The sequence below is a fragment of the Anthonomus grandis genome, chromosome 13, assembly GCF_022605725.1.
Source record: "Anthonomus grandis grandis chromosome 13, icAntGran1.3, whole genome shotgun sequence".
NCBI lineage: Eukaryota > Metazoa > Arthropoda > Insecta > Coleoptera > Curculionidae > Anthonomus > Anthonomus grandis.
Genome location: NC_065558.1, coordinates 18,811,130 through 18,830,043, shown reverse-complemented (window position 1 = coordinate 18,830,043; position 18,914 = coordinate 18,811,130). Strand labels below are relative to the sequence as shown.

The window sequence follows — 18,914 nt, the reverse complement described above, 5'->3', positions numbered from 1 at the left end:
ATATTCAAATTTTACGAAATCTCAAAATCTTATTACAATTAAATCACATAGGCAACGTTGCTATTTTACAATGGTTACCACACTAGCGCCACTTATTGTGTAAGCTTTAAAGTTCTCGGATTCCATACGCAGATTCCTACAGAATCGCATGCGTACTTCCTCCCGACAACCGGCAATTTTGCCATTTTTTTTTGACACTCACTGACAGTTCCTTCAATCAGTTGAGTGAGTTCAGTATTTCCATTTTGGTGGCAGGAAAGAGTTGGCTAAAGTGTTGTTTTTCCAGTCTTAATTTGTGTCAAAAGTTTCCCAAACCATTCTTAAAAGCTCAGTTAACAATTCGGAATCAAACTAGACGTAAATAATCGCGAAAGTAATGGTCAAATGCTATTGAGAAAACCGCTTTACCATGTCGTCCTCCAACTCGGCAATGGACGTTGATGGGGCCCCTGGAAATGCCCCAGGTCCCTTAAAAAGGTGTTCCAGCGCTCCGATGATTAATGAGGTCACTAGTTCCACGATGACTGCCACCAGTTCTAGCAGCTCTACTCCCAGGTAAATAAATATAAATTAAGATTTAAGGGTTGACAAAATATTGGATTTTAAAGGGGGACATATTTTTGAATTTTTTTCATTTCCTGGTTTCGCGGGTATTTTGGGCTTAGGTCAATTATAAAAACAATTTAAAGTACAATGAATCTTTATTTTGTATAGGATTTAGATATAGTTACTATTTATTCATAGGGTATCAGGAAAAATTAAAGGGACTATGACTATACTAATATATTATAAATGTACTAAATTTAAATTAATATAATTCATCATAAATGCTTTTAAAGATAATAGTTATTGTCAAAGAAAAAAAAACTTGTAAAAGTAAGTGTTGATCATCATGACAACATTAGAATAAAAATCTTTACCACAGAGTGAACATTCATTTATAATTGAAAATATATTAATAAAACCTTACTAATTAATGAGTAAGGTTTATTACTTATTAAGTCCTTACTGGTTAATAAGATTTTAAACAAATTGTATCATTGTTTAAAATGATATATTTGATAAAATTATATATATGATTGGTTTTCAGATGAAAAGTTTATATAAACATGTAGGTCTATAATTCTTAGTTTTTAAGATAAAGGATTTTTTTGTTGTATTTGTATTTGGAAATAAAATTGTAATATAATAAGGTGCAGTCTTACAAATAATATGAACCATCCTATTTCTTTGACTAAGAGCCTTTTGTCATTGTCTGTCAAATTGATAGGGTTAATAAGCAACTAATTATTTCCTAATATTTACTGCCATATTCAATTAACAAAGTGTGATTATCTATCTATTATTCCAATTATCTAAAAAAGAAAAAACTTACAGACCTAAACTATTTTTAATTAATAACAAATGAAAAAAATAACTAGTAATATATAGGGTGTCCCATAATCAACATCACAAGGTGTATACCTACTTTTTTAATGAGTATGTCAGTATAAAGCACGAAAGCACTAGGCAGCAATTTTTTTATTTATTATATGCTGAATACAAGTAGTGTGTTTCATTTATTAATGTAACTTTTTTAATTTTAAATAAAACATTTTTTCAGAAAATGTATTCTTAATAGTTATAGGAACACTACACAAAATTACTTAAAAAAACTGTCCCCAACAAATTGAAACCCTAAAAACTACCTAATATTTGGAATGCTTGTAAAATTATTAATTCAATTTTATAAAAAAATCATGTGTTAACATCAACATAAGGCACAGAATATCTTAAAAATTATTAGCTTTTTTTATGAAACTGTAAACAAATAATTTAACTTGATCTTCACTTTAAAATATTTAGGGATAAAGTATTTTTAAATGCTATAAACATTTTTTTTATCTCCAGATATATATAATATAAAATTCTGTTATTTTTAATATTCCGTTTTGTTTTAAATGTACTTTAGAACACATGAAATAAACAAAGTTCTGAGAAGAAACAGCAATGTTTTGCATATTCATATAGAAAATATAATCTAATCTGAAAAAGATGAGTCCTTGTCTTCAGCTGCAGAATCTGATTCTATCATTAGCTTACCCTGGTTCCAATGTCCTTATCTCTTAGCCGCACCTAATTTAGTTGGTGAAAAAATACCTAGTGGAGCCAAAAAATTTTTTTTTGAAAACTAAGAGTAAGATAACAGATTTATTTAAAAACTCATACAAACTTGGGTACTTAAAAATTATGTTGCATGATAACTTTGGAAACACTCTGCAAAAAATTAAATTTTGGCATATGATGACGATTAATATTTACGGTTCCAACAGCATGGATTTTTCTTTCTTAATAAAATATCTATACAATACTTTATTAAATATCTATACTTACTGGAATGATGTAAGCTATCACTTTTTGCAGGATCTAATAGTATTTATCAATTTAGATACAGATAACTAACTTTTGTTTATTTTAACCTCAAAATTTAATTCGTAACAGGTGTTTCATTAATGCTGCTATCCACCGAATAAGAAATCTAACCGCCAGACTAAAAAAAAAACGTTAAAATGTCCACGGAGCGACCTCCAATAGAGGGTTTAAATTTTGTGCTGCGGCAGCGCATTGCAAAGCAACATCAAAATATGGTCTATTTTTTGAACCACCGAGCCTTTAAACCATTAGTCAGGGAGGTTTAAATTTTCGACCATGAATACTTAAAGAGTTATAAGAAGACAGCTTGTCGAACTTGCATTGTCTTATTTATTTAATGTAACACGACGTTTCGGTTTGTAAGTATCTCTAACCGTTATCAAGTGTAAACTGACAGCAAACTACTATCCTATAGGCTTATATACTAGATGTGTGCAGCGATGTGGAAAGGAAAGTCATCCGTGAAAAGAGTTTCTGCACAAGGAACAGCACTGGCGGAAGAGGAAGTTCGTAGAGGCAGTTTTCATTTGACAGAATCAGGGGATCTTCAGCCAGCCAAGCTTCGATGTACCCAACATCTGGAAGCCTCTACTCTCAGGACAGTGTAGGATCTAGAGAGAGGCATGTCCTCCCCCCAACTCTTTTCACGGATGACTTTCCTTTCCACATCGCTGCACACATCTAGTATATAAGCCTATAGAATAGTAGTTTGCAGTCAGTTTACACTTGATAATGGTTGGAGGTACTTACCAACCGAAACGTCGTGTTACATTAAATAAATAAGACAATGCAAGTTCGACAAGACGTTTTCACTGTACCATTGTCTACCACCTTCAAAAACAGAGTTATAAGAAGTTGCGGGATTTCGTTTTTCATGCTCAGTCATGGATTGGTCTATCAATTTTAAGTTGTGAGCCAATAAGTTTTAAAATCAAGTTTTATAAGTTTTTAGTTTCTGTGTCTTCGTCCAAATATAGCACAGAAACAAATAATAATAATGAGCAGTTTATTTTAAAAAGTAGCTACAAAATAAATACAAATTTTTGATTAGATGCACAATTAATTATGCTAATAATTTCAAATTCCAATGCATAAAATTCAAAATAAATTTATTTATCATAGGACCATGCCTCAATTATGAAAGCATTAGCACAGGTGAAACCAGCAAGGGTCTTGCTGCAAGGCCCTTTTTAAAAAAAGGATAATAAATAAAAAACAATGAATAATAACTATTAACCTGGCAATATAAGTAGTACTTTTCTTAAGACAAATTTATGATAATACGTTTTTTGTTTTTTTTTTTTAACAGTAAAAGAAATACCAGAGGGAGGTAGGTAGACGCGCAAGGGGTGCTACTTGTAAAGAAAATTTAGATGGAGGTGAACAAATACCAAAGCCCTATAAAAAAATGTATGCAGCCATTTTCATGGTTTTTTGAACATTAATTGTATTTATTTCAAATGAAATTAAACATTCCATTGCAGTTTTTCAAGAAGATAGTTTTGAATATATTTTTTTAAATACTCCTATTGAAAATTGTTTAACATGCTCAGGCAACTTATTCCCAAGTTGAGAGTCTACAAAAACAAAAGATTTTGGAAAATTTGTGTTTCTATGCTGTGGGACTCTAAATAAATTTATAAATCTAGTGTTATACACATGAAGATGATTTTTAAAATTATTTACTGAATATAGAGGTTCTTCAGTTTTTAAAATGTTATTTATCAATTAAGGTGTACATATGGCATTTTTTACAATTTTTCATATTTAAAATAAAATTGTGATTTAAATAGGGAGTAATATGATTCCTAAATGGTATTTAGAATGCAAAACGCATACAGCAATTTCGGAGTTTTTGTATAGAGAAAGCAGTTGTATCAGATTTTGATATGAGTTTGAAGTGTCAAAATACACACCCAGATTTTTGACCTCGTTGACTACTGGTAGGTAAAGATTTCGAATTTTAAGTTGTGATCCTGTGAAAAGTTAATCAATACTTTTTAAATCCTGATTAAACTGAAATTGAGCTATAGGAAGATTTTGACGTGAAAATAAAAGATATACTTGAGAATCATCCGCATATTGCTGTAATGTTGAGTGTTTTACACAAGATATCATGTCAGCAACATATAAACAAAAGAGCAATAGACCCAAAATGGAACCTTGCAGTACAGTATGGTAACGGATATTTCTGTGCAAAATTCCTTATTAAGAACTACGTGATGGGCCCTGCCAGCTAAATAAGACCTAAAAAAATGTACTCCATCCAAATCCAAAATAATGAAGTTTTGCTAATAGCATTTCGTGACTTATAGTATTGAAGGCTCTACTAAAATCTAACAACCTTTTTCTTCGCCCCTAATTATTTTTTTTCTGATTTCATTAAGGTTAACTAAACTGGTAGAAGTACTAAAGTTCTTTCTAAAACCTGCCTGGCAATCAGGAATTAAAGAATGTGATATAATATATGCCCAAATTTGATGGTGAATGCATTTTTCCAAGATTTTGGATACTAATGGCAATATACTTATAGGCCTGAGGTCTTTAAATTCCTTTGGATTAGTGATCTGATACTAAGGGTTTTATAATTGCCTTTTTCAAGATTGTACGATGAAAATGTTGTAAAATGCAACTGTTCACAATATTAAGTAATGTCTTTAAACAAAAAGGCATACAGAGATGTACATCTTTTAAAGAAAAAGCGTCTTCACCAATTGCATTAGAGTGAATGGTTTTTACAATTTTAAGTAAAGTTGACTGATTCATTAGATATTTATAAAATTGTATTTTCACATTAGATGTTGTATTAGCTGTATTACTGTAATTTGTGCATGCATCTATGCATGAAGATGAAATTAAGTTTTTCAAAATATCCTCCTTAAGTTCGAACAACCAGTTGCTACGCTTCTTTTAATTTTTTGGTAACTTTTGTTTTTTAGATGTTGTGGTAGGGAAATAATATTAAGACTTTAAATTCCCTCGTGGCTCGCGGGATTTCTCCGCCGGCCAAAGCGAAAAAACATTTCATAAGCAACACTATGGGCATTTGAGAAAAATATCCTATGATGTGAATTGGAAAAAACAATATATGTACATATCCTCCTACAAAGAAATTGTAATTTTTAAATTGATTGAAATGAGAAGTAATAGAAGAAAAAAATTACTCACAAAAAAAACTCACAGTTTAGAAAATTCTTGGCGAGAAGTTTCTGGCTCTTTCTCGAGAATATTCTTTTCTTACATCACTCCTTACAACCAATTTTAATAATCAATCAATCAATTTATTAATGCCAATATACGAAATAGTATTCACACAAGTCAAGAATTACAAAGTTAAAAAATACGGTGACTGTTTATAAAAATTGATAAGAAAATTTTTCCTAAAACACTACATAAAACTCATTAAAAACAAAACACAGTGATTGATATACATACTATGAACAATACACAATCACAATATGTCTTAGATAAAATGCAATATATAGGTAGGTACTCAATGTCACAGATAGAATGTGAAGTTTAAAAACTCTTCCTTGAATAGAAGGCGTTAGAGACTAGAATTTGTTTTATTTTATTCTTAAAACGTTCCAAATCTAAATCCACATAGTCGGTAGGAGGTTTATTATGTAACTTAACAGCTAGAAATCCGGGACCACTCTGACACCTTGTTAAGCGTTGGTAAATTGGAACTAGCCTATTTATGTTTCTAGTACCATAGTCGTGTATATCACCATGTACTTTATAACAATCCCTTTTCCTGTGTACATAGAGAAAACAGATCTGCAATCCTCCCCGCAACCCAGCCTACCCAAAATTCTGATTGCCCTTCTCTGTAGTGAAAACAAACTTTTTGTTTCAAACAAAAAGTTTGAAAACAGGGGAACACAGTCGAGTGCCTTGCTCAGATCGCAGAACAAGACACTGCCATATTGCAAGCTATCAAAAGCATTTAACAAGTAATCAACTAAGTCTAAAATGGCCATAGTGGTACTTTTGCCTTTCCTGAAACCAAACTGGCTGGATGTAAAAAATTATGGGCAGCAAGGAGATAGGACGGTAGTCCTCGGGCCTATCAGGATCACCCTTTTTAAAAATAGGTATTACCTTGGCTGATCCGAGCACACCTGGAAAAGTGTTCTCCCTGAAGCATCTGTTTATTAGTTTTGTTACTGGAGCTATGATAATGTTTTTAACAGACTTAATTAATTTGACATTTAGCCCATAGATCATAGATGTCTTGACTAGTCTTATTTTTTAAGCCATCAATAATCTCTCTTACTTTTATGAATGATACAGGAGAGAAAGAGAACACATTCTCCGGCATACCCAGAACAGGATTGGGTCACCCTGCGACAGTGGAATGTCTCCAACAGTATCATGGGCAATACATGAAAAGAAATTATTGAAATCGTCAGGCGTTAAAGTACTTTCATGAGATTTTTTCGTTTTTGACGTACCTACACTACCATTAACAACTTGCCATACGGCCTTAGTTGGATTAGAAGCTGATGAGATGAATTTATCTATATATTTTTGCCTCCTGTATAGCAGCTCTATAAGCTTTTTGAAAGTCCTTAAACTCCCCCTCAAAATTTCTGTTTTTGTACTGTCGAGACACTCCACTCAGCAACTGTAGATGATCCCGCATGGCCCTTAGGTTATTGTCAAACCAAGTTATTGTATTTCTCTGATCGGTCCTCACCCTATATGTTTTTAGGGGAAAAGATTGAGTATACCTATGCTTTTTCTAGAGAAGATAGAAATATTTTGAAACAGTCATGACAGCTACACTCTCCTCTGTCACAAAATTCCAGTTATATGAGAAAACCAGTTCAAAGAAAGACAACATACCTCCTTGGGTCACAGGCCTACATACCTTATGGTGGTGCAGAGTCCTACCAATAATACTCTCAACGATCACTTCGAGCTCCTGTCCAAGATCATCTGACACCCCAATATCAAACACACTGGATTTAAAGGAATCGGTACTGAAATTTATAAAAATGTTGTCCAGACAAGCTCCAGCCCTTGTATAATCTGTTATAGTTTGTTTAAAATCATAGCTCCCCATGATGTCAGAAAGGTCAAGGAAATTCTGCTGATCAGTATTGAAGTGGACATTAAAAGCTCCCACAAAAATTTTTTTTTTATGTATACCAATTTTATTTATAATTGATTCAATTGAATTTATGAATTGTTGGAAATTTCCTGATGGAGACCTATATATTGCTAAAACATATACATTTAAGTGATTTAAAAATGCTGCACAACATTCAAAACATTTTTCTACACAAAACATTTTTACATCATAATCTGTTACTTTAAAACAATTCTTAGTATATATGCTCTCGAGTATATGCTAGCTTGTTTGTAACTACCAAGCTGTAGAACTTCTGCTTCTTCCTGTTTAAGCCAATGTTCCGAGAGACAAACAATATCAAATGACTTGTCTTCTAAGAACGCTTCAAGCATTTCTGCTTTATTTCTTACAGATCAGGTGTTTATATGCATGATTTTTATTGTTTTTGAGGGTGTACTCTTGCCTTTGGGTTTTGGCGCTGAAGGTTCTGAAAAGGGTTTACAATAATTCCCTGTGGCCACACAGACGCAGACATGTAATCCTTTTTCTTTTCTAGTGGGACTATCAATTTAAAAGAACTGTATCTTTTTTCTTTGGTATAGTTTTCATCTTTTCACAGAAACATTGGTCTCTCAAATTTTGACTTTCCAAAAAGTTCAAAATATTTTCTCCTTTGTACTTGGATCCAGGCCAGAAACAAATAGAGTGGTTGTTTTCTGAATCGCCTTTAGCACAGAATCTGCTTCATTTCATAATAATGTTTAGTTAAGTTTTCAACGAAATTTTTAATATCTATGCAATAGTGTTTTGATTGAAATCAGTCAATAGCCAAACATCCCCTGATTATTAAAAGAGACTTGTATAATGGGACCCATTCCAAAAGAAAAAAAAGCATGTTTTATTATATGCAATCTTCCAGTATTTCTATCAGGTTATTGTATCAACTGCAAACCATCATTACTACATTAACTACTCAAAATGAATATAGAGACATGTCTTTAAAATTCAATAAGTAAAAAAATTATGTATTATTTTGTCAAACATTTATATTTTTTAAATAGTTTATAGGTGCCTTTATTAAAATTTACTTAATTATTGTTTTCAAAAGGCTGTTTGGTAATACGATTAAAAAAATACAAATTAAAGTGTCAAAAATAAATAAAATTTATTTAAGGAAAAAATTAAGAAAAAGGGTAGATATTAATAATCAGTATGTCCACATCTGGCTCTAAGAACTACGGCACATGCTTTCCACTAAATTTCCGATTATTTGTTGTGGTAACTGCTCATAAGTCGTTAAAATAGCATCTGCGACTTGGTTCAGATTTTGGAAGGGTCTCAAACGTCTTGCCAGTTCATCCCAGAGACGCTCAATAGAATTTAGATCCGGGCTATTAGCTGGCCATCTCCTGACATTAATATTGTGCTACTGTAGGAAATTTCTCACCAGCCTGGCTACATGTGGCCTGGCATTATTTTGCTGTAGAATGAACTCAGTGCCCATATTTTGGGCAAATGGGACGACATGAGGTTCCAATATCTCCTCTATGTAACGGATAGCCGTTAAAGTCCCTTCCCGAAATACCACAAGGTCCGTGTGTCCTGTCAAAGTTATACCGGCCCATACCATTATTGATCCACCTCCAAATGGAACAATTTCCTGCACACAGTCGTCCAAGTATGGTTCACCGGGACGTCTCCATACACGAACACCAGTGGCGGATCTGGAGGGTTTTGGTAGGTGAGGCGAACCCCAAAAATTAATTATAATATATTTTCAAGTTATGGGTATAATTTAAAAACAATGGAATGGACTGTAACAGGTATTATAAAACGACCAAAAATTTAATACACCCACATTTAAATTATTTAAATATTTTTAACTCCTTTTTGCAGAATAAGGCTATAAGAAACCGCGATTTTTTAGATAATTTATTTCCAACAAAACTATCATTATAAATTTGTTAGTTTTTGGAAAAAAAAAGATTTAAGTTGAAATAAAGCATTTTAAAGAATTAAAGTTTCGAACAATACAACGTTTATAATAGTTATTTATTATTGTAATGTATTTAATACATGCGAAAACAAACCAAAAATTAACCTCTATAGCAGACCTAAATAACAAATTTTAAAAGAAAAATAAGCTAACAAATTAAACTTTAAAAACTAACTCAAGGGATCGATTTTTAGTTACTAAAAAAGTTTTTATAATTTTTTCATAAAAGTCCTCTTCCGTCTGTTTTGGAACTAGTCATATCATTAATAAGCGACTTTTCGATTGACAAGAGTGCAAGGTTAGATAACCGGTCTTGATTCATAGTATTACGAAGGTAGCCTTTATTCTCTTAAGGCAAGAAAAATGTCTTTCCACACTTGCACTTGCAATAGGTAAAGTTAATATGAGCATAATAAGTTTAGTTGTATACGGAAAAACATCTTTTAAGTCGTTTGTGAGAATATTAAATATTTGTTGCGGACTACAGCCTGAAAACTGTTCATCGCCAAATATTATTTTCAGTTCAGTTTTTAACAGTTTATTTAGTTTTTATTGTAAAATGTCATAAAGAAAATCTGGATTTTAGAAATCCTTTAGCACTATTAATAGAGACCGCACCTAAAGATCGATCATTCATAATATTTTCAAACACGGAGATAAAGTTGAGGTATTCATTTGTTAGTAGTAAAACAATCTTGGATTGGGATGCCCATCTGGTCTCGCAAAAGGACGGGATTCGTTTAGCAATCAGGTTGTCTGCAACCACTGTTCGTTTGGCCGACTGATGAAAGAAATTAGGGATTCTAGATAAAGTAGCAAAAAATATTCGACATTCGTTAATAGATTTGCATCCGTCTTGAAGCACCAAATTTAGTTTATGGGCTGAACAGTGAATAAAAGTTGCTTCAGGAGCATCATTTTTAATTTTCATTTGCAAACCGTTAATGTGACCAGCCATGACACTTGCTCCATCATAGCACTGTGTCACGAGCTTTTCTCTGTAATTAAATCGAGCTAAAACGCTGGCAACTAATGTGTATAAGGCTTCTGAAGTTCGGTCATCACTCACATTGTAAAAACCCAAAAATCGTTCATAAATATTAAGAGATTTTTTTCTACATATCTTAGTGACACTGCACACTGGGATTTTTCAGTAATGTCGGTGGTATCATCTACAATTACGGCAAAAAACTTCGTGTCTTTAAGTTGCTGATTAATCTCTTCTTTAATTACTTCACTTATGCAAAAAATTAAATCATTTTGAATGGTTTTGAAACAAAATGATTTTCCAAGCTTTTTAATATGATTTCGTAGTTCTTCATTATATTTTATTTTGGAATTAAAAACTTCAATAAAGTATCCCCTATTTTCCTAACCTTCACCCTCTCGATGACCACAAAATGACAGTTCTTGTTTTGCTAGGAGTATAGTGGTATCAATTAAGTTACTAAGTAACATTCTGTTTTTTTCTAACTTTCTCATTGTATATGATTTTACAATGTGAGACATTTTCCTGTAGTAAATCTTTTATTGTTGACATGTTTTTTTCTAGTCTTTTTAAATTCATAAATGATGTTAAATGATTGCCTGATTCCGCATGCTTTTTTGCTGACCGTTGCAAATTTTTAAGGTCATAATATCCTTCTTTGACCCAGACAGACTTTACATGTGAAAGAAGAACACACGGCCAACAAAATAATTTTTGAGCATATACTCCCACACAACCAAGGATGGGTATTGTACCAAGATGATTGAAAGGAACGAAAATACTTTGAGCCTGAAACGTAATTGGTACTATTGTGGTTGATCGACCTATATTTTTATAAAGTTTAAGATTAAAAAAAAATGGTTTAAGGAAAATTTGAAATAAATAAATATAAAATAATTATTTTCTAATATTTAGTCATTTAAAAAAATCATAAAAAAACATTATTTGGCATAAGTAGGTTTACTTTAAATCGGTTGAGTATATGTGGTTTGGAACTTCATGTATGACAGGAAGCAAGAATAAAATTGTATATGTATAAATATTAAAATTAGATTTTATAACAATATATTATTTTATTCTTAAAAATAATTAGTATTATTAAATAAAAAATAATAATAACATAAATATTATATATTATGATTATTTTTTATAATACGCTATTAGTAGAAGTTTACTACATACTAATATTTAAAAGATAAAATATAAAAAAAATATATTACCATACATGAAAATTAAACTACTCCTTTCCAAATTATTATCATCGTCTTCTTTACTTGATCTTTTATCTTCTTTCAAATTGCATAAAGATGGCTGAGGTCTACCAATAGTAAATTTCCCTTTTTTCATTTTCCGTTCTACTGGAAAATGGAATTTCTAGCAAACAAAGTAATGGGTCATATTTAGGGCCAAACGCAGCCATGACTTTTTATAATTAATTAAAAATGTTTTGTAAAGTCTAAATCACAAACACTTAACACTACAAACAATACAAAGACAAATAATTCAAGTTTATTCAAAAAAAAAAAAAAACAACATAGAAATTTTCTATTTTCTAGGCTGTTAGTGCTGTTCTCCGCCCGCCGAGCCACTTGACTGCCAGCGGGCTCTTCCAACTTTGAAATCGTTTCGTACCGGGTATCTTTTGGTTTTTGGCGACAGCGAAGATTTTGCCTCAATTGGACCATTTGGTGGCGATATTTTGTGATTGCGCGGGCGGGTATAGCTCAAAGAGCACGTTCATAAAGTTAAATATTGAGGCGACGGGAAGGTACCGCTGACCAATAGGTTTTACCGGATTTATATACATACTACTATTTTACCAAAACTAATTTTAAAAGGTTTTAAATATTAATTGATTTTCATTTTTTAAACTAATGCAACTATATAATATCGTATTTTTTTAAATATTTATGCAAGGTGAGGCGTCGCCTCCCTTGCCTCACCGTCAAATCCGCCACTGACGAACACACCCATTATTATTGCGTAACATGAATCTGTTTTCATCTATAAACATTACATTGGCCCACTGCTCTAAATTCCTATTAAGACGCTCTTCACAAAAGTTTCTACGATTTGCTCGATGAGCTGGAATTAATCTAGGGGCTCTAGCAGGTCGTCTGGCACGGAGTTGTCCTTCGTGAAGTCGGTTTCGTATCGTTTGCTCCGAAATTCGCGTTCCCGTGGCTTCTATAAGGCGATTTTGCAGTGTTCTAGCAGTAGCGGTGCGACTCCTAATTGCCTAAAGTCGTAAAAAACAATATTCTCTCTGGGTTGCCCTTTGTCGATTGGGATAAGGGGCTCTTCTTACTATGCCGTAAATTTGGTAGCAATTCGAAGCACTGGAAACTACAGAATGACTTACACTAAGCATTTGGGCTACACGACACCTTGAATACCCTACTTCGATCAATGCCACTGCTCTAGCAAGTTTAGTAAAAAAAAGTAAACAACAACGAAAAATCCTTTACTTTCCTGATATAGAATTAGTCGAGAGTACACACCAAAAGTTTCAATCGTAAAATATTTCTCGTTATAATAATAATTATCATTTAAAATAGTGTCTCCTTTTTCATTTTGAGTAGTTGAATATTTGCTCTTTTGATTTGAGGAATCCGGCATCTACCATATGATAAAACCTTGAACCATTAAACCTTAAAGACACAATTCTGTATAAACAATTCGGCTAAAATTCTATTTAACTATAACCATGAACAGTTATGACGAACATTAAGTCCTATAATTTATTGATTTAGGTTATTAAGCCTTTTACAAATTTTGAAATGTTGGATTTTAGCATCAATTTTTGTTGCACCAAATGGTTTTCTCTGATTACTAACAAAAATTAGTCAATTATTAATTTTATCTCAAAATACATACTTGAGTATATTAAAGAATGTTGATAAGGAACAACATTCCTACATGCGACTAAAAATAAACAAGTAAAAGAACATATTTGGATGTTGGTGGGAAATACATTGTTTTATTCGAACATGAAGAAAATGTAATCAAAATTTCATAAAACATAGTTGAAGGGAAAATCTGAAATTAACCTAAAATATCTATCTATTAAGCTCAATTACCAAGATAATCTAGTAATGAGCATGTTAAAAATGCTTATCCTACATGAAGTTTGCCAGTTTGCTATATAAAGTTTGCTAATCATTTTGTGTTAAAAAAAACATTTCAGCTAAACACAAATACTAAATAAAATTAAATGCTGATATCAGGTGCACAGTACTTAAATTTTTATGCTTACACATACTTATATCAATTATTCATTGAATTGCAATGATTTAAAATGCATTGGCTTTTGAGATAAGAAAGTTTAGAATCACAAAACATATTACTTTTCTTTCTATTACTGTTTAGCAATATTTATTTGTCATCATAATGATCAATATCCCTAAAAATTTCAGCAATCCTACCAGCTTTGCTAATATATTTGGATTTGCTAACTCAACAAGAAACCGCCGTCACAGCACAAGTTTCAGCCAAGTTCCTGGTTCACCAGTAAGTCATCATTAGAGATTTCTCAACAACTTTATTTTTAAATCCAATTTTTAATTTAGGTGTCAGGCTTAAGAAGAATTCATCAACTTCGCCAAGAAGAGCAAGAGGTAACCTCAAACTCCAGAGAGCTAGCACATGAAAAAGAAATCCATAGTGCTATGCAAATATCACACTCATGTGAAGATCTGACTTTAATGCCCGATTCCTCGTCTGGAGGAGAGCATAAGGGAAACAGAATGGGGCCAATACATGTTAACTTACCACCAAATAGTTTTATGTGCAATTCACCATCTCCTACTAGGGGTTATGGCTTTCAGAGCCCCACTAGGTGCAAAACCAGTTTTATACGGCGAAGTGAGAGCCCTGTATTGCGCCCAAGTACTTTTGGAGGTGCCAAACGTAAATTGGATGAGAGGGATGTAGATTTTTCGGTCAGTCCAAGACCTAAGAGGGTATATAGTTATTCATCTAGTGACAGTAGGGGATTATTAACTACTACGTCCAATTCTTTACCAGGTAAATAACCCAACTATAAATGAAATTTTCCAGATGTAGTAATGTAACAGAGCATATAAAATATATGACTTAGTTGTTAGGAATATTAAAGATTTTAAAAAACTTCTCTGGTATAAGAAAGCTTTATATTTCATTTGTCAGAAGTATAGTAGAGTATGCAAGTATAACTTGGTCTCCGTACTATGAAAGTAAAATTGAAAAAAATACATTTTTTGATTTCAAATTTGTGAGATATACAGGGTGTCTCTAAAAGGTCTGTACCAAAACCTAGGACATATTTTTGAGGTCAAAATATGCCGATTTAAAGCAATTTACCAAGCAATTTTCAAAGTTGCTTCGTTTCTTAGTTATAGGGTGTTAAATCTAACAAATAAACATTGATTTTATTTAATTTTCTTAACATTTTGCGACATACCACCTTGAAAATTGTTACCTATTGTAAAAAAACCCTAGTTTTTGGTATGAAAAACTCGAAAACGGGCATCCTTTTACTGTGGTCGATAGAGGGTGCTCCATACTGCACTGTTGAAGGTATCGAATGGCCATAACTTTTTTGGAAGAAAAAAGCAATGTTTCATTTGGTAAAATAAGTGTTTCAGGTGATGGGGCATGACGGGTCCATCAGGAGACCTATATGCACAACTGCCTTGGCAGCGCACTGTTTCGACAATTTCAATTTCAAGTGTTTCAGTGAGAATTTGCTAGTGCGAAAATAAATAAGGCGTTTTAAGCTTGATAGCAAAAATTAAATTTCTAATTTGTTAAAATGACTAAAAGATACAGTTTTGCAGAAACGACGAATATTATGTTATTAGTTTTTGGGTATTGTGAAGGAAATGGCCGGGAAAGTGTTAGGTTATCTGGGCAAAGATTTCGAAATCGACGTATACCAAATCATCAAACATTTGCTACTATTGAGAGACTCCTTCGCGAAACCGGCAGTGTTGCTCCTGTAACTGTCAATTATGGACGGCATCGTATGATAAGGACTACTCAGATGGAGGAACAAATTTTGAAAAAATCCATAAAGATCCTACATTAAGCACCAGATGCTTAGGTTTAGAAGTAGGAGCATCTAAGGATGTGGTTCAAAGAACAGTAGCTTTATCCATACCACCTCCAAAAGGTACAAGACTTTTTGACTACGGATTGTGAGCAACGTTTAGGCTCTCAACTTGTCAATGAAACAGACAACAAAATTTAAATTTTGCGAAGCAAATTTTGTTTATAGATGAACGTTTACTTTACGAGAAGTAGTGTAACTAATTTTCATAATGAACATTTTTATGCTGATGAGAATCTCAATGCCACTAAAGTAACTCATTTTCAACATGAGTTTAGGGTCAATTTGTGGGCGGGAATCATTGGCAATTAATAATCGGTCCTGTAATTTTACCACCAAGGCTAACTGTTCTTATTTACAATATTTACAAAAAACTGGCAGATTTATTAGAAGAATTGCCATTACCACTTCGGCAAGATATGTGGTTCATGCATGATGGGCTCCATCGCATTTCACTTTAAATGTTCGGAATTATTTGGATCACCAATATCCAAATAAATGGATTGGAAGAGGACATGACGCTCCTGTAAACTGGCCACCACGCTCACCAGACTAGACTCCATTAGATTATTTTTTGTGGGTGTTTTTAAGAATGATGGTGTACTCTAGAACAATAATACAGAAGATTCAGAAGAAGAGTTACAGTGTGGCAGACGGATCTGAAACACTTCGGCCTGAGGTAAGGGGAATGCAGTAGTGGAGACAACATGGCCGACTTCATTCATAAAATGGACAGTGGCGTGTGGTATTATGTGAAGCATTTAAATTCGATTTAAGGAAAATAATTTTAAAATATATTTTCCTAATTAATTATTCATTTGTATGTTTTATGGTTTTAGAAATAAGTTATTTTTTTTGGTATACAGGGTGTTCCATAATCAACGTCACTGGCATAACTTTTACATTTTTAAATTTTTATTAATAACTTAAAAAAATTTAATAGCAATAGGACCACTACCCAAAACTACTTAAAAAAACTACCCCCAACAAATATATCCCCCAAAAATGAATTTGTCGGGGGTAGTTTTTTTAAGTAATTTTGAGTAGTGATCCTATAGCGATTAAAAATATATTTAAAAAAACATATACCTAAAAATAAAAAAGTTATAGCCTGTGACGTTGATTGTGGAACACCCTGTATACAGGGTCGCACGCAAATATCTCTGTTGCTAAGCCGAATTTTGAAAACAAAGTTTAAACAAAAGTTACTAAGGTCACAGGGGGCCGCGTCACTGCAATAGTACGTGTATTTTGAAGGTCATTAAAAAAAACAAAACAAAAGTCAAACGTCGACTAAAATGAGCCACCTGGTATAGATTATAAAAAACAAACAGCATAAGCGTTTTGGCAATGATAAAAGTTCGGTTAAACTAGGAACGAGAATTTTTATGTTTTTTTATGCGAAAATTTCACTCTTTTTCACTGGTGAAATAAGCGAGCCTTCTTTACCTTCAGCCTCGTATTCACTATCGTCTTCACTACTACTGCAATTAGTGTCACTGTCCTCATTTCCTATTGTGATAACAAGGAGCTCGATTTCTTCCATGATTTGGTTAGTTTCCCAAAATTTTTCCTCCACAGTTCTGACGTGCTGGCAAAATTTCTGCCAATCATTTTCGGAAATCGAGGATATAGTATCCTCAGTAACCTCCTTTAAGGTTGTAATGTCAAAATTGCCAGTAGTATTCCGACTTCTTATTAAAAATTTGAGTCTTGCCCAAGCTAATTCAATTGGGTTTAACTCGCATAAATAAGGCGGTGTTCTTAATGGAGTATGCCCATGGGACCTTATAATACTATATTTTTTTTGGTCACCAGGTGGTTTGTGGTGTAAAACTAAATCGAAAAGATAAAATTTTCTGGCACTTGCATCGTATAACATATAGTATATGTAATACATAATAATATACAGGATAAACCTTATTCCACCCCATTTTTTTCAGCCATTTTCTTAAAAAAAAATCGATATTAGACTGCAAGGGACAAATTTATTTGGTATTTTTAACCCCTTAACTTTAACCCCCCGCAGGGGTTACTATTAACTCCAAAATCTTAAATGGTAAGGGTATCACTCGACACCCCTTCCTATTTAAGATTTTGGGGTTGATAGTCACCGCATGGGAGTTAGAGTTAAGGGATTGAAAATACCAAATAAATTTGTTCGCCTGAAGTCAAAAAACGATCATCAAAAATTTTTTTTAAAGAAAATATCTGAAGAAACTGGGGTGGAAAGTTTTCATTAGCTCACCGTGTATGTACATATTATGTAGGTACATTTATATATTTAAAATTTAAAATTTATCAGTTCAAAAGGCTTAATTAAGTTGTTATAGTTACCTTTCTTAGTTAACCAGGCGATTATATCTCTTTTTAAAGAGGATTTTGTTGGGGTTTTATCCTCCTGCACCGAATGATAAGGAGCATTGTCTAACACTATTACCGAATTGGCAGCTATATTTGGGAGAAGTTTTTCCTTGAGCCATCTAGTAAAATCATTTCCCTATTCATTTGGCCATGGTAATCACCTTCCGGCTTTAAATTTTAAACAGGCATTGTCCACAAAACCCTTGTCGGAACCTGCATGAACAATTATTAGCCGACCTAAAATATCATTTAAAATATATATATTTCTCAAATTTAACGGGTCCTTGCCCGTGAAAAAATATAAGACTGTAACTTATACACACTGTTTTGTATTGTATGCTTACCCGTTGAATTAATATTTTTTAAAACACCAGTAACCGTATCGCTCTGCCAACATTTCTTGAACGTCAAATCGTTATCCACCCAAGTTTCGTCCAAGTAAATAATGTTTCGGCCTTCTTCACGATATTTTCGTATTTCGCGAAGATATTTGTATCTCCAGGAAAGAATTGGGCCTCTCTATTAAGATTTTCCTCTTATTTTGACACTTACGCCAAAAAAAGCCATTTGACTTTAATAAAAGCCGAAGCGTTTCCCTGGAATAAGAGAAATTTGCCTCTTCTTTAAATTTTCTTAACAACTTTCTAGTTGTCGGAACCACTTTATATTCCAGGTAAAATCTGGTGATACAATGCCTAACTATTTGAAAATGAAAACTGTCATCTTTTTCGACGACAGTTTTCCGTGGCCGTTTTTTCCCTGGACTGGCTAACATTTCATCAGGGTTATTTTGTCGCCTTTCTTCATCTTCTTTGTGAATTTTTCTCACAGATGATACGGAGACTCCGGTATAAAGGGAAACGCGATCAAGCTTACGCTTAAGAGGTAATTTCATCGAATTAATTGCAGCTTTTTCATCGCAAATCCTAATAACAACATTTTGAATGCATAGTTGGTATACAAAAAGCAATAAAATATAATATAA

The 18,914-nt window shown here is 32.7% G+C and overlaps 1 protein-coding gene across 1 annotated transcript in view; it reads left to right on the top strand.

Moving 5' to 3' along the window:
- Positions 1-213: 213 nt before the first annotated feature.
- Positions 214-18,914, top strand: part of LOC126743730 (P2R1A-PPP2R2A-interacting phosphatase regulator 1) — a 32,898-nt gene continuing 14,197 nt past the window's right edge. The window contains exons 1-3 of the mRNA XM_050450947.1: positions 214-555; positions 13,893-13,986; positions 14,046-14,502. Coding sequence (XP_050306904.1) covers positions 410-555; positions 13,893-13,986; positions 14,046-14,502 — 697 coding nt within the window. The 5' untranslated portion in view covers positions 214-409. The remainder of the gene's footprint in view (positions 556-13,892; positions 13,987-14,045; positions 14,503-18,914) is intronic.